Here is a 24169-nt window from a genome sequence, read left to right on the forward strand (position 1 = left end):
CGGCACAGCCAGCCTCCCCCTGCCCCGTCTCACTAACCTGGCTCCGAGCCAGGGATGCGCCTGCGGGAGAGGGAAGAGGCAGAGCGGGGAAACAGCCCTACGCTGCTGCCCTGCCCAGCTTCCACCCCCCTCCATTTACAGCCTTTACGATTGCGTTCGGCTTTCTGAACTGAATCATTAGTCCCCAGCGTAGCTCCCGTGCCCTAATTTAACTCTGCTGCCTGCACTCGCCCCTGCCTTTCAGCGGCGGTAACGAGGGCCGCGTGCGGGACACAGACCTGCGCCCTGCCAGCAGCTTTCCCTTGTCGCAGGGTGCCAGGACCGGCAGCGGACCTGGGGCAGCCCCAAACATCTCCGCTCATTACCGAACCACGCCACTGCCTTCAGTTCTACGGCATCAGACCTTTATTTTTTTAACGGAAAAAAAAAAAGTCAAAATATAATGAGCGTGCCCTCTTAGAAGACACCTACTCGGTGGGGTTTGATCTGTGAATAAGCCCCTTTCAGACATTTTGGAAGAGAAAATTGTATTTTTACCTCCAAATCATGTTTCTTTGTTTCCTAATTGGAGATGCCACAGGTTTGAGCATCAGGCAGAAAGATGAAAGGCTTCAGATTTTGATGCCAACTGCTCAGATGTCAAACTGTATCTCTAATTGGGGTCACCGATACAGATCTTTGCCCTTCTTTCGGCTGCCGTCTTTGTGCCGTCTCCTACATTTGTTTGGGCTTTTATTATCTCATGTGATCATTGGCATCTAACTCCACAGAAAATGCAAGTCCAGAGCCAGAAAATAAAACTGCAGCTGCCTTGAAACACTTCTACCCGCCATCAAAACCCTCCAGTGGCCTGAAAAGATCAGGATTCAAGCGGACTGAAATCCCATAAAACAAATAAACAGCGTGTTGCACTCAGAAAAGCTGTCATGAGCGACTTTTATCCTGCCTCTGCTACCATCCACCCTCCAGCAGACCACGCTGCTGCTCTCGGGGCAGGTTTGCTCCGTGACAAGGCTGGAGGGATGCCAGCAACAGTCGCCCTACAGGGACACCGCGCGTTGCTGCTTGGGACGACAGCAAAGCCACAAGGCCCAGGGCATCTCACTTCACTGGTGGCTGGTGCTGGGCTGCATTTACCTACACACAAGCCGGGATGTTTCTCCTCAGCTTCTCACGCCAGCATTAGCTCCCACCACGTCTCGCTCAGCAGACACAAAGCACACGTTAAATACGCGCGGTGGTTAGTAATAGTGGCCAGCACCATTAGCTTCTGCTGCCAAACTGTACAAGTGGAATGGAAGTAAAATTGCAGGAATTTCAAATAACATCCCTCAATTTACTGGGTTGCTTCTTACATGGGGCGAAGTGGCCCAGGGCTCCCTCGGACACGCTCAGCAATGTCACTCGCAGCTCCTGGTCCAGCATTATGGAACCTGTGGAGCATCAGCAGGATCAGCCTGTACTTACTGGGGGAGGTTCTCCCCTGTGTAAGGCATCAAAGCCTCTTAGAAAATCATAAATAGTGACGAACTTCGACAAATGAAATGCTTTTCCTGGTTCAGAAGCTGGTTAAATGCACGCAACCAAAACTGCTTCTGTGGCTTTCCAAGTCCAGGGTGGCAGGAGGCCAGACACGAGAGGGTTTGGGGGGAATCTTGCTCCTTGGGGGGCCTGAAACCCCCTTCCCACTTCATCCAAACCTGCTTCTGCTCCAGAGCAAAGAGGACTCGAGGGCGCAGGTCTCTGATGGTCGGAAGGGCTGAGTCCCTCCTCTGTCACAGCGCTGCAATTTGGTACCTCTCCTCCTGCAGCTCTGCAAGTAAATTTTTACGCCTTTGATCTAAATCGAAGAAATCAGTGGCAAACGGAGCATTAAAACGTGTCAAACCTCTTGGTCTCAAGCGCTGGTGACACTAAGGATTTTACTGAGCAGCCAAAGCACGACAAGGTCTGTCCCGGGGTGCCCTCCTGCACTTACTCTTACCTATGAACGCTGCTTATCAATAATATACGAAATAAAATAAGTACTTTTAAGAGCAAGGCAACACTTTTTATTTTTATTTAAAAAGGCCTTGATGGCAGGAATATAGTGTAAAAATCATTGGAAAAACTAAAAGGCATTGATACATATTGGAATATACACTTTTTACATAAATTACATTTATTTATTTATTCTTTCATTTGAGGTTCTTATTCGGTATTGAGGTCTAATAGTTAATAGGTCCTGGGATCTGGACGTTTAGACCACCATAGTCTAACATGTACATGTTCATGGGCCATTGCTGAAAGAGAGGGAGAGAAAAAGAAGGCAAAAGTCGCTGTTAGGACACAACGCAAAACCATGCATACATCTAATCCCTGACACGTGCCGACACGGGCTGTTGCTCTCACTTTCCAAATAAGATAAAAGAACCAACCCCAAACCAAAACACCACCAGCAAACCTGACAAAAAGAAACTTCTAGGTTTGTATTTCTCTTCTGCTTTTTTTATATTATTATTATTTTTCAGGAGCATTTGGTGTCATCCACAACCGAAGCCAAGCCCTGAGGGAGAGCAGTTGGATGCATCCCCCTGATTTCGTTTCCTATTTTCCCAGTTTGGCTGCACGCTGGAGCTCTGCATTGCTCCCGGCGCAGCGCAGACCGCGGGGAACCGCTGGGTGCTGCCGAGAGGTGCCACGGGGCCGAGGCGCCGCCGCCAGCACCAGTGCTTTAACCCAGTGGGGTCGGGGGATTTGCTGGGGCCTGTCTCCTGTGCGGCTCCCGCTAACGCTGCGCACCCCCCGAGGCACTCGGCAGGACGGGTGCGGGAGACCCCCGAGGGGCAGCGAGCGCTTTGCTCCCCTGACCACCCCCAGAGAAAGCCGGTGGGAAAAGGGAGCCCCAGAGCTGCGTCCCCTCCTTCGCCAAACCTGCTCGTGCCATTTTACATCACACTTTACAGTGTTTGTCAGGCGGAGGGAGGTGGTGACGGTTCAAGCAGAGCAGAGAGCAGCATCCTGAAGCAGAAAGATAGGTAGGCAGTAACCCCCCTAATATTTGGAAGGCTTTACCACAAGTGAGATCTGATTTGTTGATGATGTAGACTCCATATTGGAAGAGGAGGAAGAGGAAGATGAGGAAGAGGAAGATACCGAGTTCCCTTCGGAGATCCTCTTCCGCTTCCGTTTGGGAACGCTGGTGTCTTTCTCTGCAGGGGGAGAGGGAAAGCATGGGGTGTCCGAGCCCTGAGAGTGGTCCCTAAATGTGGGGATCCACCCCCCTGTGGCCATCCACTGTGCCACCATTGGTGACACGGAGCTGCCAGCCTTCCTCAGGCACCGGCAAAGAAAATCCCCCAAATAAACGAACCCCAAACTCCAGCACTTACAGAGCCTGATATCCCACAGACTTGTGTCCGTGCTGGATGCTGTGGGGTTGTGGAGGTGCCAGCTGTGATGACAGCATGTCCATATATATATCTCTCCATATACAAAGTTTATCGTGCATCTCTTTTTACATCAGGTTGCAGGCATGCTCTTGCTTGCCAGATCGCTCTCCTCTACCTAGCCAACTATTTTCATAAATCTAATAGGTTCCTAATTATCTCTGGGGCTGCTAATTCTGACACATTTGATTAAAACTGGCTGAGATTTATTGGGGAGGATGGGACAGAGAGAGAAACCACATTTGCAGTGATCACAGAAACCTTGTTTCCTTAGAAGCTCAACTGCTGAACGATGGCTCAAATTAAGGGCTTTAACCAGTGAATAAATTGCTCATGCTGAGTAAATTGCTAATGGGAAAGGGATAATCAAATCCTCCAGAATATGCTGAAAGATTGAGTCTAAGCCCGGTCTCTCCCCAGCTCACAGAACTGCCATCGTCTAAGAGGATGGTTTGCTCCTGAACAAACTCGCTGAGCCTGACTTTTCTTTTTCCAGGTAGGGTCTTCTCCCCAGCCTCCCCCGGGGACGCAGGTGGTTCGAAGGTCTCCCCACTACCCCATCAGTTTTGCTCATATATTCTCTGCCACAGGGCAGGGAAAGCCATGGTTATTTCTTAGCCCTCCGCTTACCTGTTTGTTTGGCCTCAGTGCAGATTTCAGCAAACGGCCTGCATAAGAGACAAGGGGGTGAGAACAGGGGGACGCCATCGCTTCTCCCCATGCGCCTGTCCACGCTGGGATGCAGCCCAGACCCCGACCCTGTGCGGCCTCCCCGACACCCCTCTGCATGGGGACGGGACACGGAGCCTCCCACCGCTCCCCGGAGGGAAGCAGAAATAACTCAGCTGGGTCTCTGAGCTGCCCCGTTATCTGCCCCCTGCCGTGCTTCTTCCCAGCACCGTCATCTCAAGCTGTACAAGAAAGAGGGGATGAACCATCCCTGCTAGCGCTTGGCTGTGCCCACCCATGGCTGAGCACGCCCCGGTGGCGCAGGACAGTGGACGCTGGGGATGGAGTGGGTCCTCCGTGGGCACACGGTGGTGTGACCCTGCTCTTGTGGCCCCGCGGTGACTTACCCCACTCGCGGCTGGGAAGCAAGGGCAATGCTTAACAAACAGAAACCTTCCCCGGTCACAGAGCTGGGGAACTTACTGGAGCTGGTTTATAATCACCATCCGGATGCTCTCCCGTGCCTTCAGGATCTTCTCCAGCCGATGGATGTCGTAGGTATTGGGGTTTCTGAAAGGGATATCGTCTGGCAAGCCGGTAACCTCCACAGCGTCAGGACTGTCCCTGATGAGTTTATAGGGCACCATGACGGGCCGGTTCAAGCCCAGAGCCTCTCCTGTAACGGCAGAGCAGAGGACAACGCACCGGCTTTACCCCACAGGGCTCTGGATCCAACCAACTGAAGGACCAAGAGCCCTGGGAGGACTTTGGGCAGCCATGGCTGCTGTGACGCCCGACCTTTGCTGCAGCCACGTCCCACCCAGCCATCTCACGTCTGCCTGCCCAATTTATTGCCTGCTCCATTAGTCTCCACTTAGGATCCTGCCAGGAGCCTCAGGGAGGGCTGTTTTACAGCACCAGCACTTGCACAGCCACCTCTGCTCTGTGCAGAGCACTCCCATCACCACGCTTGCACCAGCCGGTGGCTGGGCCAGCAGCAGCGTGGCAGACAGCCCAGGAGAGAGAGCAAACGGGAGAGATTTGCCCATCTCCTCTTGCCTCCGCCTGTCCACAGGTTTGGGGTCACTGGGGTGGAGATCACATCCATCACTCCACATCACATCACATCGCTCCTGCCCATTTTTTGTACCACTGTATCCCTTTGGCCTCCACAACACCCTATGGCAGTGAAATATCACAATTTAATTCTTTGCTGCATTAAAAGTACTTCCTTCTGTGCGATTTAAACCTGCTGCCCATCGCTGTGAGTACATTTTTAGTTCCTGCACCACGGGGAGCAGTGAATGTCCCTCTGAATGACCAGCGAACGTGCTGGTCCTGACTGCAAGCGCCTGCTCTTGCCTCGTGTCCCTGCAACCCCCAAACCTGGCGGTGTGAGCCGCCCCTCAGCCACGTTCCTGGCTGTCCTTCCAGGGAGTTTGTCCCTGCAGCCTACTTGGCATCTTGTGCTCCATAAACCACGCCAGGACCAGGGGAACGCAGGGGTCTGCTGTGGGCTCAGCCCTGACATGGGCTGAGTGCTGCTGAGGGTGCTCAGAGCATGGTACCAGCCTTGCTGGGGGGCTGTGCCCATATGCCGGCACCTCCAAGGGGGCAAATCCGCCCCAAAGCAGCAAGCAGCACCCCAAAAAGACAGGGTTTACAGGAAGGATGAGCAGCCTTGACAAGGGGAAACTTGAGATAGGAGGGAAATGACTTTCCCTGCTGCTTCGCTGTCATTTTGGCTGTTTTCCTTCTCCTTCAGGCAATTATTCTGGGGAGAGAGGCGAGATGCCGCACCAAACAGTGGGGTGCCACTGAGCCGCGCGGCCCCGCTGCAGGGGTCTCACAGGTTGACAAATAACCGCCCGGCGTTTACACAAGTCATGCCCAAACAGGAACAGCCAGGAGCAGTGGCAGCCTGTACCCGCAGGGCTGAGACGGTGACGCCGCTCGGGGCCGTGCATCCTGCACCCCCCCCACCGGCTGCTATTCCTCCTGTGCCTTTCCTCAACACCGGGTGAAAGGAGGGGTTTGGTAGGCAGCACGGGGAGCCTGCAAATGGCATTTTCGGATCTTCTTCAGACTCCTGACCTCCTTTTCTGCTGTGGCTCCAACGAGCTTTTCCCCAGCTGTGCCCCTCGTCAGGCTGCGGCTCCAGCCTTGCTCCCGGCAGGCAGCGCTGCCAGCGGGCTGGCACAGGGCGGGCACGCTCAGCGCACACACCGTGGCTCACGTTAGAAACACATCAAAGGCCAACACCACGCTGAACAAATCCTGCTCCTCGTCTGCGTTTTTCCATCCTCCCTCCCCTCGCCAAGAAGGATCTGTCAACAAGAAGGTCACGGTTCCACCTGCCGGGAGCAAGACTCGGGAGCGTCCCTGGGGACGGGCTGTAACGTGAAGCAGTGGGACGAAACCTGTGCTGCAGCAGGCTGCTGTGCGCTCGGCCTATAAATAGAGGCCTTCAGTCGAATTAATTTTAACTACGGCTGCTGTCAGCAAAAACAAACCCGCTTGGTGATGCATGCGGATGGGAGACTCACCGTATTTTTCATTGAAAAGCTCTTTCACTTGCTCTCGGAGAATCACCTTCTCTCCGAGCCTGTTGGCATCGTCCTCATCTGCAAAGCAAAAAAAGACAGGGAATAAAACACCCCGTTTCTTTCTCGTCCCCTGGAAAACCCACCCCACTGTCACAAGGCACGACCGTGTCTCTGCCCCCATGCCCCCGGCGTGGCGTGGGGACACCTCGGAGGCGGCTGCTCTGCGCTTGCACCTTGCGTCGCCTTTTAGAGCCGTGCAAAGTAGCTATAAAATGCTGCCAAATCTGCATTTGCCACGTGCTGCCACGGCTGAGAGCATTTTACATCCACTTTGCGGTGCTGTAAATGACTGCAAAATATGCAAAGCAACGGAGACTCAGGCCCTCAGTGCCACGAATGCTCCCACAAGTGATATCAAGGAATGAGATAGCACTTTTATAGCTGGGCTCCTAAGTACAGTATTGTTTTATAATATGCCATATAATCAGCTTGGCTTTACTAGCTTTTTTAATTATCCTCATCGTGCCAAACAGTTTCTCCTCCATTCTCTCGTTTCAAACGATGCGCCTATGGCAGTAGATTCTTTCCCCCAGCTATTCGGCATCCTCAGGGGGCTTCAGGAAAACATGACTGGGGTCAGTACCAGCCCCCTTTGATGCTTTTTCACCCCGCGGGTATAAAGCACTGACTGAATGAACCTCACCCACCTCTCGCCGGGGTCACCCCTCCGGCCCCGGGCCAGCCGGGGGACGCAGCGCAGGGCCGGTCGGTGGGGTGTCCTCTGGAGAGGGGGCATCACCACCATGAGCCTCGCCGCACCCAAGGCAGGCATTTCCCCCCACGCCACAGGGTGGAAATCCAGGATGGTTATTTAAAACATCAAGGTGAGCGCTGCAAACCGCAGCATGAGGGACCCGAGCATCCTCTGCCCCAGGTCTGCAGCGATTTAATTTGATTTTGAGCAATCGCATGACACTTGATTCTGATTTTGAGCAATCACATGATTTTGGTTTTGGTTTGAAGCAACCACATGGCTTGCAATTTTGTTTTAAAAGGCAAGCTGAAAAGCTGATGCGAGTCCCTGCCTCCCTGCACGGGGCTCCAGCGCTCGGCAGTCCCGGCAGAAATCACACACCTGGGCCACCCTGCTGCTGAGGGTCCCGGAGAGAAGCTGCCACCCTTAAATCTCTGCACCCTTCTGCTGCAGGGTACAACATTCAAAACCTCTTCTCCATGTGGAAAACAGTAGTTTTGTCTGGATATAACTAGGAAAAAATAAGGGAGAAGTTTCTGCAAAGGAACCTCAGGGCCAAGTTGTGCTTCAAATCCAGAAATGGCAACAAAGCAGCTTGAAAGGCATGGAGCAAAAAATAAATAAAATAGAAGAAAATCAAATAAATGTCGCCAAGGAGCTCTGATTTCAGGAACCAAGACCTTGCCTTGCGGCCGCAGCAGGCCAGCGGGGACAAAGCCTGTGGGCTCCCTCTGTGACTTCCTTGTCATTGATGCTCAGTTTCTGGGCTGTATATACACACCCGCATGGATGTGTAGATGGTAGCAGACAAAGAAACATCAAAAATTAAGTGTTTTCACCCATTTAATTCTCTGGGACTGAAAAACGCAGCAGCTCTTTCCTTTCTGCTCATGCCCTGAGCAACCCGAGTGCAGGAAACAAGATCCCAAGGTTTTTTTTTTTCCACCTTGCGGTGGGCAGGACTCCCAAATTCCCATCCAAGGACTCAAATGCCATGAAAAACAGGGAACTGAGCATGCATAACAGAGAAGCCAGAGAGGAGGCTCCGGCCAGTGGTGCTGCTTCCCAGGGACCTGTCCCTCCATCCCCAGGCAGCTCCAGGCAGGAGGGATCTCCCTCTACCTTTGACTTTATCCATTTGGAAATAATCAACTCAAGGAAGCCACTGGCACCCCTGGAATGTGACGAGTCCTTCCCATAAAGCAGGTTCATGCGTGCTGCTGGCTTCAGCTCTGGGTTATCTTTTGTTTTTAATTAAACAAAGCAGCCAGTTGATCGACTTATTTTTTCCCCAATCCTACTTGCCCGAAGCGAGGACCCCCGCACTCCAGAGGCACTTACACACAAGAGGTCACATTTTTAAAGCACCATTTGCTCTTTCCCAGTAAGTCTTGCCAGAGCTCGACATTTCTTTTAGAAACGCCTGATCATACTTAGTAGTTATTAAAATTGGGGTTTAGGTGTCTGCTGTTGGACAGGAGGATCTGAAACACCACCTAGTCTTCTAATGACTTTAAAAAAACACAACAAAACCAAATCCAAGGTATTGCACGGATCAGTAATCTGTCTGGGTTCACGATGCCACATGCAAAGCCCTGATCTCAGCCGGGCAGAGCCTTCCTCCTCCCCATGCCACCGCCAGCATCCCGGGGTGCAACTCCAGGTGATGCACATCCTCCCCACGGCCACCGCGCTCGGAGTAACGCCCTCCCATTAGCCAAACCCCCGGCGTGAAGCCTGTTTCAGCAGGGACACAGCCACTGCCCCGTACATCCCACCGGGAAAGCGGCTCACGTCCCTCCTTCAGGCAACCCCAGTTGTGTCAAAGCAGCCCCCGGCCGGGGCGGGCTGCTGACAGCGGCCAGGATCCGGCCCTGAAGCGTAAGAGGATAAATACACACCTCTTCCCTCCTCCAGCTTCAGCAGGTGCAAGTCAATCACACCCCTGTGTAAATCCGGAATAAACCCCCTGACTTTACTGAGGCCATTCCAAAGTAACTCAGGTTTAAATACAGTTTGAATTAGCTCGACGTACGCATGTTTGCAACGCAAAGCTATAAACTCCCAGGAGCAGGAAACTGACAGCGAGACCCGTGGGCAGAATCCCAGCTGATGGGACCACGGCTGGATCTGCTGGAGAGACACCGTGCCCCACCACAGGTACAGGCAGGCGAGCTCTTCTTTCCTCCTGTAAATTAGTATATACGTTAAATCCCCGGAGCCTACACGACTGCACACCAGCTCTGTCTCAGAGGATGTGTTAAAGCAAAGCCAAAAAAGCCCAACCCAAGTCTGTGTAAGCTGTCCTTGTGAACAGCAAGCGGATTTCTTAACAAATTAATTGCTCGGACACACGGATGAGCCGAGGGTGACGCGGCAGGTTGGTCTGTCTGGAGCGGAACCGGCACCGATGCCCAGGGACCGCAGCAACAGTGCTTAGAAATGCAGAGAGGATTAATAACAACAATAAAATACTGTTGAACACATCCTGCATCATTCAGTTCTTGGTATCACAGGGAAACAGAGCAGAGAGGAAAAAAAAAATACCTGAAATTTGGGGTTTTAAGACATTTTCATTCCCATATTAAAACGCAAGTGCATTTCTTGTCTGCTACCATCTACGATGCATCAACTGAGCTACGTACCATTCAAGGCAGCGTAGGCTTTTTCCAATGATGTTATCCGTCTAGGGGCTACAGCGCAAGTTAAAAGAAGACAAAAACAAAACAAAAAAAAAGAGAGAGAAAGAAAAAGAGAGCCATGAGTGCTGCAGCTTGGTTTCTTGGTCACAAACAAAAGCAAAACCCAGGATGACACTGTCCCTAGCAGCTTAAAATTCCTCCAGTCCCGAGGCCCCTCGGCACAGAGATGCTTTCGGTAGCTAAATAACTGCCCAGTGGGTTGGGCAGGCGGGCTGGGCTCTCCACCGCACAGCAGGGACATGTTTTGGGATGCGCTTGAGCCCACGAGCATCCCCTGAGTGACTCCTGAGCAGCTCGAGGCCCAGGGACACGTGGCCGAATTGCAGCATTTCTGGCATGCGCCAAAGCAGCAGCGGTTGGGCTGCACGGCCGCGCCGGAGGAGGAGAAAAATATCTGAGGTTAAAGCAGATGAAAAGCAAACAGGGAAACTGTGTCAGTTCTGCAGCAATGGTGGGAGGAACAGGAGAAAAAGAGATCCCTAAGGAGAGGCTGGTGCTCGCCACCGACTCCGACGTGACGAGTGGTATCAAAAGAAATGAATTTCCTGGGGAAAAGCAGCAGGGACGGGGCTAGAGCCAGGATTTGCATGATGGGCAAAAGGGGGAATGAAGCAGCTCATCATGCTGAAGCCGGCAGCCATGGGGAGAGCCGGGGGGGCTGGGGGCTGTGGGTCGTGGCACTGGGGAGGCATTTGCTGCCAAATTGCAGCACGCGGGCACCAGCGAAGTGGAGGGGATGGGGGGAGAGAGCAGGGGTGCGTGTCCGAATATGCCGGGTGGAGATATGAGTAATTTGAAGTAGCTCCAAATCCACATCAAACATCTCGAGCAGGCTGAGGAAAGCAGCCATTGCAGGCATTCAGTTCAGCGCCACCAAAGGAACAGAAAAACACGGGGTTTTGCACAGGGCAGCTGCAGGTGCCGCTGTCTGGGTGCAGAGTGGGGTGCTGAGCCGGACCCTGCGCTGCCTGGGCTGCGGGTGGACAAATCCTGCCGTAAGTGGCTGCAGCACGGCCTCTTGCTGCCACGCAGCAGGACCCAGCCAGAAGATAAGTGATGCTGCCCCTCACCTGGTCCCCTGAGTCGCTGGGTGACACCCTGCCCGGGCGGACACCCTGCGGGCAGCACCCACCGCACAAAACGTTTAGGCAAGTATGGAATGTGAAGGGGAAGAGATGCAGATGGGTCACGTCGGTGCAGGGAAAGCCAAGCTAGAGTCCGAGCCAAGAGGGACCGAGGTCCTGGCACAGCTCCCGTCAAGGAGGAACGCGGGCAGAGCACGGGCAGGAGCGCAGGCAGGCAGCGAGGACCAGAGGATGCAGCAGCATCTTTCCAATAGGAATCAGAAACAGTTTAAGGGCAGTACAGCATTTCATTTGCTCAGCGGCATTTGCAGCACTTCAGGTGAAGATTTCAAGGTGCTGTTATGAAATCATGCTGATTAAGAAAGATAATTAAAATTTCTTGTCCTGGTAACCCACATGTGCTGCTCAACCTGAACCACCATCCCACCAGACTCGTGGCCGCTGCGCTGCGTGGCACGGAGCGCATCCCTAAGTGCCGGACCACAGCCGGGATGGAGCTGCACCCATCTCAAAGAGCACCCTGAAAAAAAAGGGGGTTTTGGGGTCTCTGAAGGACATGTGAGGACATAAGGCTGGTGGGGAGCGGGAGGGAGGCAAGAGCAAAGCAAACACAAGGGCTGGGATGAGCTGGCCGAGGGTGCTGCTTTCCCGTCGGCGCGAAGATGCCATGCACGCAGGAAAAGGAGACAAAAAACAGGAAAAGAAAAAGGTGGTTGGAAAGGCAGGGGTGCTTAAAAACAGGCTTTGAAGCTCTGCAGCTACTCACACTACCTGCTTGATTCTCCACCTTCCGACTAGAAACACTAACCAGCTGAACACTGAAAAATAATTCACTCCGGGTAATGGGAAGGCAGATCAGAAGGAAAAATAACCTGGCTGCTCCCGTGGGGGTTAAACGTCGGGGCTGTGGGGTGAAGGGAGAGGGGCACGGACCTCAAAAAGCAACTTGGTGATGGAGCTAGATGCGCTCTGCTCCCGTCACCGCCCCAGCAAGTCCGTTCCTCTTTTCTTTTTTTCTCGCTAGGAGTTTCCAACACGAGGCACATCTCATCAAAGTCTTGAGGAGGATTGTGCTCTCGTGATTAGAAAAAAAAAATAAAAAGGATGCCTGGATGTGTGTTTTTTTTAATTAAAGAACACTGCCTGCCCTACTTTATTAATTGGAGTATGGGAAATAATCTATCAGGGTGGTAGAGAGTTTGGGGAATAGGACAGATGGAGCTGGTGTACATTTTCAATCAAAGCACATAAAAATTAACATACAGAAAGATGTGTGCTAGATGACTTATGCTTGATTTTTTTCCTTTTTTTTTTTTTTTCAAAGGCTCAAATTAAGCCTGTTTTGTATCTCTGTGCCTCAGGAAAGAAGAGAAGAAAGGCGAAGTGCTGTGTTTATAGCGCTGGAGCTTCACCCCTGCTCTCCCACTTCTGGTTTAATGCCGAGAGATCGTTCTGCTTTCAAAAAGGGGGTTTGAAGGTCTTTTTTGCAGAGCAGAGACCAGCGGCGGGGAGAAAAGAAATTGGAAATCAAAAGGAAAAATCTCTGGAGGCCAGGAGTGTTGTGTGCCTGGGTCAAAGCCCCCGCGGGCCCACGCAGGTAAAGTGATGGCAGAGGCACCGGTGACCTCGGGGCCATCGTCCCACCTCGGAAGCGGCTGCAAATCCACACCGCAGAAGGCGGCTGCAGCCACTGACCTCCTCCAGGAGCTGGGCAGCACCGCCAGCTTTATTCTTCCTAAAACCAGCCTGATTCCCCCCCAAAAAACACCTTCTGCAACCAGCAACCCTGCAGGCACGCAGCCCCCAGCCACCTCTGCGCCGGCAGCCTCACCCCCCACACTGCAACCCATTAGGGGAGAGATACCATCTCAACAGACAAATTACAGATTATCTTGAGAAAAAAAGTGCGCGAGGTGCTCACAATATATTGAAATCCTTCTATCTGTTTCTGTTGCACTTAAAAAATGGGTGTCCCCAAAAGAGAGAGATAAGGCGGCCAGCCCTCCGTGGCCCCGCAGTTATCTGGGATGCTCTTTGCAATGCAGGAGGTGCACAACTTGTTTAAAGCAAATTAAACCCTGGAATTTAACCAAAAGGCAACTCAAATCACCCCAAAGTGATTTATTTTTTTTTTTTAAATTATGTTAAATTTCCCTTTTCCCTTAAAATACATACTTTTCGTGTAATTTTTAGCCAAAATGATCCACAAAACCCATATTTCTCCTTGTATTTATAGAGTCATCTCCTGGGCTTTCCAGCTTTTAGATGCCTTTGCAACGCCACCCTGCTTGGGAGTAACTATTGCTTTCATTTTAACGCTCCTCTGCAAAATAAAAGTGATTTTCATTGATTTTTGTTTTAATGCCAAGCACGCACTTCTGCTGCTGCTCTTCATTTTACATGGCAGGACTTTACTACACAAGATTGAGGTAAAAAGAACACTCTTAAATTTAAATTTTTAATGATCTATGACTAGTTGGAAATCATTAATTGTGTTAAGGCAGATGAAAAGCGATCAAAGCCGAGGCAGTGAATGTACCACTGTGTTGCCACCATCCACTTCGGTGTAATGGGGTGGAAAAGCAGACGAGAGGTTAATTGCTGTCAACGGGGATTTTTTTGGGGGGCAAAATACAAACAGCCTTTTTCTCCAGGAGACATCCCGGTGGTAGTCTGACTACTAGAAAATAATTATCAGTCCTGGAATTGTCTCTGAAGATTTAGCAAATATATGAAATAGTCTATAACAAATTGAGATGTCAAATAAGAAAAACCCCTCACCCGTGACTGCTCTTATTTAAAACCCCCGTGGGACGAGAGGGAGCGAAGCCCCGAGCCCAGCAGGGATGCTGTGACCTCCTCCCGAGCCTGCTTGGGTACCACAATACACAGAATAAAATACATCTTTGGGTTTGTGCTAGCATGGGCTAGCCCGTGGTGGGAGTGTTCAGCTGGAGAAGGAGGAAAAAAATGCGGTGCATCGAAAAGAAAATCAATTTCCTCTACATCTCTATCTATCAGGCTGCGTTTCCAAGCCAGCTGGCAGCTTGAAGTATTTGCCTTCTGATGTGCTCCTTTGTTAATGGTGTGATTTGTGTCAGATCAGCGTCTCTTAACGTAATTATACCGATTACAGCAGAGGAACGGGAAGACAAGATGCGGCTGGAGGAGCGGATATATCCTCGGCTCACTCCGGCGTTATAACCGTGTAATTCCGTGGAAAACCAGAGCTCGGCAAAACTTGCATTTCACTGAGGGCTCGTTTAAGGTCCAGCTGATGCCAGCTGGCACCTTGCTGCTTAGCACTGAAAGATAAAAGTCTAAATCCAAGGTCCTCAGAGGTCTTGGGGACCTTCCCATCACTTGGTTGGGCCATGCAGGGCTGCAGAGGGTCAACACTTGGACCATGCCCTGGACTGAATTTCTCAGACAGCTCGCCTTTTGCTAGAGCCCCTGCGGGCGTCTAACACCTTCTTGCTGTTCCCAATAAGGGCATATAAATGTTTTTGTCTCTGTCGTATTTGTCTTCCCCAAATCATGCCATCCCCATGGAGGCTGGCCAAGGAAATGAGAAGCCATCAATAAAGACGACAACGCTTTTTGCACCCATCTGTGCTCTCCCAACAGTTGTAATTACAGACATTTAAAACTGAGACAGGTTTTTACCCGCATTTCTGACAGCAGCTCTCTTTTCTGGGCAGCCTAGAAGCGAGAGACGGAGCTACTGCAGCGATGCAAGGGGAAGGATGCGGCTCCGGGGTGATTTCTGCACTGGGTATGGAGCACACCTGGGACACCCCGTGCCTCCCTGTCCTACATCCCCCCCCGCTGTTTCCACGTGCGGGACACTGGCGAGGGCTGTCACTGCCACGCTGCTGCAGCCCGATGCAGACCCTGTGGTTTATCAGCCCCTTCCCATGACCCTCCCTCGCCACTGAGCTCATTGCAACACTTACTTAAGAAAACACTTAAAGCAAGTGCTTTCGTAAGTACAGAACGCAGATCCCCGCCCTAGATTAGCTCTTGAAAAATGCCGTCATTTCAAGGCAACAGCCAGCTGTCTCAGTCAGGGGAACTTCAGCAAACGCAGCAAACAATAACAAAACCAAAGTGGGAAGCCCAGGAAAGTGAAGTCAGGGACAACCTTCCTCCAGCTGATAGAAGTATTGCTCGCCATCCACAGCTTACAACCCCCTGACCACCACTAAACACTTGGCCAATGCATTGCTTAGGCAAAAAGGCATCATCTCTTACCGGGTTTGGGGATGAGTCCTTGAAAAGGCCTGTAAAAAATAAGGAAAAAAAAGAAATTTAAAATGAAACGCCACTGGGAAGCCAACATGCCCGGACCAAGCATCCTCCCGCAGCCTAGGGAGGGTTAGGGATCAGCCTGTCCCTCGCACCCTGTGCCACCGCTTGTGCGGGACCAGCAGGAGCTCTGTGGGGACAGGGTCCCTGCGGTCCCCAGGGACGCGCACCCTGCTCAGGGCAGCACCGGCCATGTTGGTAAGAAGACAGACAGCCTGGCCCAGCGAGAGGATGATGGAGCCACTCTTAAAGCCTGTTTTTCCCCTGTCTCACCTTACAGTGATAACGTGTTTTCCCCTCCCCGCTTGCATCCACCTCATTTGGCTGCAAAACCTGCAGGATCCCCTGCGAATGGCCGATGCCCGGCACCTCTCTTGGCACTACAGGACCCTGAGCACTGCATTTCACCAGCAATAAACTGTGCGTTTCTCCTATCTCAAACCATCTAAAAAAGGGACTGGGGTTTCTCTGCCCATGCATCCATCACACCAAGCACTGTCTTCTCCTGCCCGTGCCTTCCCCACCACCTCCCTGGGCAATGGACAGGAGGAAAGAGCAGAAGTCTCTATTTTATGGTCCTCTCCTTTCTCCCAAACCGTTAGCTGCCAACTTAATTGCTGCCTTGGGGGCTGGGGGCATTTATAGTATTTACAGCCCTGCCCCAATGGGTCTGGTAGAGCCAGGGGTGCATTTAGGTCAGGTCCCTCCTCTCCCCGTCCTGCCCGATGGGGTGGCTGACACCTCTCGCCACGTACCTCGTCACGGTGAACTTGATTTTGTCGGCCACGGCCAATATCCTCTCCAGGTTCTGCGAGCCAAAGGTGCACGGCTTCCTGAAGGGGATCCCGGGGGGCAGCCCCTCTATAATCACTGACCCCGGATTGCTCTTGATCCGCTTGTATGGCACTTGCACGGGGTATTTAATCCCCAAGGCCTCACCTGGGAGAGAAGCGAGTGGGAAGTGAGCGGGACACCAGGGATGCCATTTCTGCCACGGCTCTGGCTCCACCCCCGGCCCCGCCAAAGCACGGTGTGGCGTGAGCGGGCTGCTCGAGGCACCACGTCAAGAATTAGACCAAGGACCAATATTTTCAGGCTGCCTCCACGATGGGAGTGGAGGGGTCCCAAGGCAAGCACTAGCGCACAGCAGAGCTGGTGGGGCCAAGGAGAGACACTGCCTTGTACGATGATGCCCATGCAACATGGCGAGAGGGATGGAAAGCTGCTGCTCTTTGCTCTGGGACATTATTGGGAGATAACTCCATTGGCACATTCCCTCTCTGAGGTCTGGCTGCAGGACCAAGGCTACATATTTTCTTGCAAGTAATCGCTCTTGCGAACCTGGGAACCCGCACAAGTCTTACCCCTGCCTAGAAAATGCAGACGGCAGCATTTCCCTGCCTTGCTGGATAAAGAGCAGAGGCTGGGGCAGGCAGGCAGTAGGAATGCCCTGGGGACAGGAGAAGCAGCATCTACTCGCTCCCAAACGCTCCTGCAAGTGCTCACTATGGCCTCTCCTTAATCCCTTTCCCACCTCCTGCCACCCCCAGCGCTCCCACAGCTCCGCAATTCTCCACTAACGAATTTACCATCGTTGTAATTCATTATGGGGGTGTTAGAAAAACCAAAGCGTGGCCAGGGAGAGCAGGCAGCAGGAAGGGCTGCAGCACGCTCCCCATCACGGGCTCCCCCAGGAGCTGCCCACGCAGCGAGTGCCTGCAGCAAAGAGCACCGATTCCCAAATGCGCTGTTCCCTCCCCAGCCCCGCAAGGCGCGAGTCGCCCAAGCGGGAGGCGAGAGAAAGCACCTGGCAAGGAGGAATCGGGAAGAGAGGGGAGGGAGGGATACAGCGCAAAAAATCTGTGAGGCATAAGGGGGAATAACACCGACTCCCACCCTGGTTTCTCACCATATTTCTTATTGAACAGGTCCTGGACTTGTTCCCGCAGCGTGTTAGCGATGTCTATTCTGGAAAGCCTGGCATCATAATTTTCTGTAAAATAAAGAAACAATTATGGACTTCTGCTGGTAAATTAAAAGGCACTCTGTGACTTTTAAGTAATGCCATTTTCTAATTATAGGAAAGTCCTTATCTTGCAATTAGCTAATCTCTGGAGTGGCCCATTCAAAGTCCTTAAAAATAATCTAAACAGAAATATGTTTTTTTTTCCCCGCCTGTTTGCTAAGAATAAAAGCCGCATGAAATCGAAGATTCAGTTGCAATAATTACCGGCGTTAAAATAAAACACACTCCAAAACCTCTCTGAAAAGCCAAAGCCTTTGAAAAGCCTCTGTCCCTCTCTGCAAACCCTTCCAGGCCCTCGTGGCCCAAGGAAAAGGGATGCTCAACCAGGGCAGCGCTTGCCTTCCCGGCCCACGGGCTTCTCACCATCGCTCCCTTCCCAGACGGAGCCACTGTGCCCTGGATGGGAGCGGTGTTTATACAGACATCACCCAGGTGGAAAAAGCCCCAGAAAAGGCAAACTCAGAGGCTTGCAAGACTTAATTATGCATCTCGCAAGGTCAGACAGCGAGATAAGCAAAGCTGGTTAATTAGGGCACCATCCAGAACGCTTCAAGCCTCTTCCTTGGACCTATGGCACTGTCCGCCCTGGCTGCATGTCTTGTCTTCTGGTTGTCTGTCCGTCCCATCCTTTCACCCCACCTCCTCCTCTCCTCTCCCTCCCCTCCGTGCCTTGCTCCTCTGCCCACCTACCGATCCCTGACACCCTGCGCCCCTCCCTTCCCACATCTTTGCTCTACGCAGCCCCGCAACAGGCCAGGGACTCTGCCTCAAACCCCCCCGAGATGCCTCCAGGCCCTCACCTTGAAAGCCCTGTCTCTTCACAGCGTCCTCCAGCAGCGCCTCGCTCGACTCCCTCTCACTGGTGGCTGAGACAGGGGACATAAGAGGAATTAGGATTTGCAGTGCTGCCGAAAGGGATGCACAAGAGGGGGTTTCCAGCCAAAAAACGAGGTGGGGAGGGAAGGCAAGAGTCGCGCTGTAGGAAAACGCTCTCACTCCTCTCCTACCTAGTCCTTAATGGCCCGGCTGCCGGGCGTCTCGCAGCCTACCTTTGGCTGCCGGGCTGTCCGACGCCGGCTCCTTTACACCTTCCGCCAGCAGCTCCGGTCTGGAAAACAGCGAGAAGCAGAGGGCACGCAAGTGAGCTCCCCGGCCAGTGACACCCTGCTGCTCCAGCATCCCCTAGGACAACACACCTACAGCCACAAACCACTAACCATGTCTGTCTCATGCAATTTTAAAGCTCCTGCAATACAGCTGGGGAACTTTGGAAGTAATTTTTATGCCGACAGACTCTTTAGTGAGCCAAAATGATGCTCCCCGGGATGAGATTAAGCTGGCGATGGCTGAGCAGCTTAATTCAGCAGCTACAGACTTTCAGGAGACACGGTCCTGCATGTTTCTCAGGAATGGGAGAAGCCATGCGTGGCTCATTTCAACATACAATTGGCCCCCAAAATTGTCACTTGGCTATCTAGTGCTAACACTGCACAGTGAGGCAATAGCAGGCTCGTTACGAGCTGCGCTGACTCTGCACTACAAAGAATGGGTCTGGGATGGGGACAGAAGAACCCCCAAAGTGTGGTCGGGCTGGTCTGCCACCACAAAAATCTCTGTGCTCCCAACATTTATTTTCCATTTCAGCTGCCCACCCGCACTGGTCACATCAGCTCTCTCCTCTGCAAGGGAGGCTGAGTCTGCATTTGGGTGAGAAACACCCAAAAATACCTAAAGACATTTTTAAATCCGTCTCCGCCAGATCCATTCCCTCTTTCAGGGCAATGTTGTGCGTTACGTCGGTTGTGGCTTCTCACAGCCCCCCCAGCTCCTGTGACACCTCCCTGCTCCCCAGCACAAGGACAGCCTCTTCCCTGATGCCCACACATCCCACTGAAGCACAGATGTGCACATCTGGACCTTAGCCGGAGGCGCTTCCCATAAGAAAACCCTCTGGGGCACCCAGCCCCTCTCCTTGCCCGATGCCTGAGCACCCTGAAGATTAAAGTTAAAGGCTCTGACTCCTTTCCCCCACCCTTGGGCGCTCCCTGCTGCTGTGGCCAAACCTTTGCAAAAGGGGGTTAAAACCCCAAAAGACATCGAAGGAGAGATGACAACACCACCACTGCCTCTCAGGGATGGCTCCAACAAGGCAACAACCCTTGGTTGCTTTTAATCAAGCAAATTTATTGAACGTGACCAAGTGATGGAAGGTCCCCAGGATGCTGCACAGCAGCCAGAGCTCCGAGCAGGAACACCCTCCCCAGTGGACGGCCCACGGCCGCCCCACCTGCCTTACCTTTTAATGACAAACTGGATGTTGTTGCTCGCTTGCAGGATCTTCTTCAGCTTGGCAATCCCAAAGCAGTTAGGGCGCCGCAGCAGGATGCCCTCTGGCAAGCCCACAACAAACAGGTCCTCGGGATACATCAGGAACTTGGAGTAGGGAACTTTAACTGGCTCCGATATTCCTATGGCTTTTGCTGCATGGGGACTAAACCTTGTTAGTTTGCTGGATCTCCACGCTGGGTCAAAGCAGCTGCATCCCCAATGCTTAACCCTGCCCAAGAGCATCCCGGCCCATCTCCTTTCCCCCCGAGTCATGATGGGCTCTGGCAGCGCAGGGGCCACAGCTCAGCTGCCCCCAGGTTTTGGGGACTTCCAGGCAGAGCCGCATCTCCTGGTCCTGCCAGCGGCAAAAACTTTCTGCCAGCTCTCAAAATGCACTTGGATTTTTTCTGGGTTAAACCACTCTTCTAAAGGGGGAAGAGCAGAGCACGCCGGGTGCCAGCCCTCGGCAGCAGGGTCCCACCAGCCTTCCTGGGCCATGCCACGTCCTCCTTGGGTGGAAAACCCTCTCTGATATTTCAAACAAGTGATGGGGGGAAACACTCTGGTCCTTCCCTCCGCAGGCGGAAGGCTGAAGGTTACGGCAGTGATTCCTGGGTTGCAGCCAGCAAAACAGCATCGAGGAAACCAAGGGGAAGAGCTGCAATAACAAGGCCCGGGGAGATTTCAAATACATTTGTAAGCCCAGCAGACAGTAAATGAACAAATTAGATTGCACCTTTACTCAGCTGCTGGTTTGGAAATGGTAGGTGACATTTCTGAGCAATTAGGAGCTCCCTACGGCAGAAGATGGCACTTGGCATGATGAACGTGTGTTAATGATCATCTTACCGTATCTCGTGTTGAACAAAATTTCAACTTGTTTCCTCAAATGACTTAAAACGTCCCCTATACCATCTGCAAAAAAAAAAAAAAAAAAAAAAAAAAAGAAAAAAGGAAGAGAGATAAATTCTCTGAGAAACCAGCTGCCTCCGAGGCAAGCAACGCATGGTGCAGGTGAGCAGCCCCCGACCTCCGGCAGAGCCGGCCGCACGCTCTTCATGCCTCCCAAATCGGCGCCAGTCCTCCGGCAGCTGCCTCCAAGCTCATTCCCAAGTGAAGAAGGGCAGCAATGCACCTGCCACAGAGCCATGCTAGTAGCAAGGAGGAAAAAAAATAAGGGAAAAAGCAAATCCAGGCAAGAGAGGGGAGGACAGAGCCCAGGAACCTGTCTGTGCTCTTCTGCGCCAAGCTTTTCCAAGGCTGAATGATGAGGTAGGAAGCTCAGAAAACCCAACGCGAAATACATCTCTGTTCATCCATCCTTCCAAAAACTTGAAATGACCAGGCGACGCTCAAGGTTCGTTGTACACTCACCTGATCCCTCCATCTGCTTTTCTTCATGTCGCAACTCCTCGCTGGGCCCCTTCTCCGTCCCTGCCGAAGACGAAGAGGGTTAGCCACGGCCAGTGCCAGCCAAACCAGAGCAGACATAAGCAGGAGGTCTCCCGGGCCCCCACAGTTACCCAGCGTCCCCCTCCCTAAGCTCGGAGCAGGCATGCCAGTACAGGCTCAGGCTGGCAGCATCATGCCAGGAGCTGCATAAGTTGAATAAGCCCATCACCTACATCCAAGAGGTCTGCCCACCCTTCGGCATGGGCATCCTGGAGAGGCAAGGCCGAGCACTTGGCATGAGCGAGGGCGGCCGCAGCGCTGGCACCAATCCCTCGGGGTAAATCCCAGTCATGAGCGGGGCAGAGGGTTTGCAGTCAGCTGGGACTGGAGAAAGTGGGGAAGGAGCAGCGATGCTGGAAAAGCCACCAAAGTGTCTATCAGAGCTCCCAGATGGCCTGGTTGAGGCCACGACTCTGGAAGCAGGTCCCGACTCCATCACCTCAGCTCGTAAATGGCATTTACTAATTTCTGACACATGCACGAACTCCCGTGCCCCCGCGCAGTCTCCCAGATGCTTCATTTCTGGTACCTGCTACCGTTTCTAGGATGTAATTCGACTCCTCTGAGGCCATGTGCGTGGGCACTGGGTCATGCATCTCATCCGAACTGGGCGATCGGTCTGCGGACAAAACCCCATGGGCAGCTTTTGTTTCAGTGATGGGGGGCGCCATTCCCAAAACAGGGAAACAGGGTTCAGACAGTCCTGGCCCATCAGCAAGGGCTGCAAGAAGGGCCCCCCTGCTCCTGGGAGCCCCACACACTGCGGCCCCGCACCAGCAGCTGCTCTGGGGGTGCATCTGCGCCCTTCCTCCCCAGGAAAACCCAGAGCTCATCCCTGAAACAATCCCAATCTCTCAGCCCAAGGGAAAGGAGCAAAAGTGTCTTCCTAACCTCCATGGAAGGTGAAGAGCAAAAGTAGTTCAAAATGATTTACCTGGTTTAATTCCATCTAGACACTCAATTTTGGCTTGAAAAGTTAATGCTGCTTGACTTAGCTACTCCGCCGTGGGAAAACTATTCCACTAAAAATGCCTTCCTCCTCAAAATCACACCTCCCTGGGTTTCCCGTACGTAAGCTGTATGACCTCTTCATTTAAACCTGTCTGCCCTAATGCTGGGTTCCCCAGCGCCCTCAAAGAGCTATCCAAATTCAGCTTTAAATAAACCTTCAGCTAGTTTAAATACTTCAATTGGGTCACTTCTTAATCATCACCTCGCAGGATAAATAATCCAAATTTCATCAATTTCTCCCTGTAGGTGAACATTTCTTTTCTATTAATCCTCCTCCCTGCCCTCAGCTGTACTCCCTCTGATTGAACTCCATCTTCAAATAAGCTAAGAAAAGGTGGACGCTGGACTTGAAGCGTGATCTACCCGGCCCCGGAGAAGTGATACCTCCTCCTCCCCCTCCCCCCGCCACACACCACCAGCTCACCATGTATTAGCTTTCTTCTCTTACATTAGCTGTTGAAAATTAAGCTGAAAATTAAAATGTTTGATCTACTGCTATACGCGCCCTCCTCCCCCTATATGAACCATACATTAAGTCCATTCTATGATAATCCTGGGACAACTCCCCAAATATCACTGTATTAAGGTGAATGCTGGGTGCAACAGACGCTGCACGGGCACAGCAGAGCTGTCCCCAGCATCGCTGTCCTGTTGCTGCCCTCGTTCTGGTGAGATTATTAATTAACGTTTGTAAAGCACACTGAAAATGCGAAGTGCTAACTATCCACTCATTAAACCCTGGGGATCACGCTACCCTTTGCTGTGCTATCTGGGTCAGGTAAGTGGAAATTGACTCTCCCAGCTGCCCCTCAAGCACCCAAGCGCTCATCTCCACCACCACTGACCTCTGGGGGCAGGAACACGGGGAAACACCTCAGCATCACCACTTCCAACACGTCTTCAACACGTGCTTAACATTAAACCTGTCCTTACGAACTCTTCATAACCAAGCTGGTTTTCTAAATAAAGCACCTCATCAAAAGCATCCTGCACTTGATACCTGGGATCCTCCAAGCCTGTGCATGAAGGAAAGCAGGAAACAGGCTTGCTTTCTCCAGGGGAAAGGCAACATAGAAAAGCGATGAAGGAGAGAGAGAAACAAGAGCAAGCCCTAAACCACCCTGCACTACCACCAGGAAACCCAGTGATTCCCAACTGGGTATGACCTTAGTATGACCTTCAGTGAAGAAAGGCCAGTGCACAGGGGGACCTTCCACACCGGGAGATACCCCATAAACTCCTCTTCTCAAAGCAACACACCGAGATGCCACGCAGCAGTGCAGCCTGCGCAGAGGCCACTGCCCACAGCTGATACCCCACCACCTACCTGGCACGGTGATCTGGATGATGTCCAGCTCATCTGGCTCGATTTTGATCTGCCTGATCCCACCCAGCTCTCCTGAGGTACCTAAAAGGGAAAGACAACAAAAAGCAATAACCAACGGGAACCAGAGATGCCACATCTGCCCACCAATGTGGGCAGGGAAACCATGGCCGGCCATGACTTCTGTGCCAGCTGAGCATCCCACAGCAACAAGGCTTTGGCCAAACGGCCCGCTGGCATCGAGCCCATGGCATGGAGGTACCCAAAGGATGTCTGTGGGCATGGCCTCTGCAAACAGCTCGGCTGGCAGGAGCTGTTGGTGCCCTCAAACTGGCCGCTGGCCCTCATTACATGCTCATTTCCTGGCTTTCTTCACTTAAAATGAACCGGATCACCATCAAGCATTGGTGGAGAGGCAGGAGGAGCCATCTCCAATGAGTGCTCCTGGCATTTTTAATGCTCCCAAACTCATGTTTGGGACAAGCCCCTCTGCAGACCCGTGCTTTAGGAGGGCCAAACTGCAGCTGCAGCACATC

General features: G+C 52.4%; 1 protein-coding gene across 6 annotated transcripts in view; it reads right to left on the reverse strand.

Annotated features, from left to right (window-relative positions):
- Positions 1 to 2032: 2032 nt before the first annotated feature.
- Positions 2033 to 24169, reverse strand: part of GTF2IRD1 (GTF2I repeat domain containing 1) — a 67293-nt gene continuing 45156 nt past the window's right edge. The window contains exons 13-28 of one of the 6 annotated variants that reach the window (XM_074595752.1): positions 23637 to 23717; positions 21828 to 21917; positions 21221 to 21280; positions 20696 to 20761; positions 19815 to 19998; positions 18568 to 18626; positions 18319 to 18384; positions 17402 to 17485; positions 16248 to 16431; positions 15439 to 15467; positions 10043 to 10090; positions 6644 to 6721; positions 4581 to 4773; positions 4059 to 4096; positions 3136 to 3191; positions 2033 to 2282 (exon numbers count right to left, since the gene is read on the reverse strand). In XM_074595752.1, the coding sequence (XP_074451853.1) occupies positions 2208 to 2282; positions 3136 to 3191; positions 4059 to 4096; positions 4581 to 4773; positions 6644 to 6721; positions 10043 to 10090; positions 15439 to 15467; positions 16248 to 16431; positions 17402 to 17485; positions 18319 to 18384; positions 18568 to 18626; positions 19815 to 19998; positions 20696 to 20761; positions 21221 to 21280; positions 21828 to 21917; positions 23637 to 23717 (1391 nt within the window). In that variant the 3' untranslated portion in view covers positions 2033 to 2207. Of the gene's footprint in view, positions 2283 to 3054; positions 3192 to 4058; positions 4097 to 4580; positions 4774 to 6643; positions 6722 to 10042; positions 10091 to 15438; positions 15468 to 16247; positions 16432 to 17401; positions 17486 to 18318; positions 18385 to 18567; positions 18627 to 19814; positions 19999 to 20695; positions 20762 to 21220; positions 21281 to 21827; positions 21918 to 23636; positions 23718 to 24169 lie in introns of all 6 variants that reach the window. The other 5 variants (XM_074595750.1, XM_074595753.1, XM_074595754.1 and 2 more) reach the window with 5 other exon arrangements.

The sequence above is a fragment of the Larus michahellis genome, chromosome 7, assembly GCF_964199755.1.
Source record: "Larus michahellis chromosome 7, bLarMic1.1, whole genome shotgun sequence".
Taxonomy (NCBI): Eukaryota; Metazoa; Chordata; class Aves; order Charadriiformes; family Laridae; genus Larus; species Larus michahellis.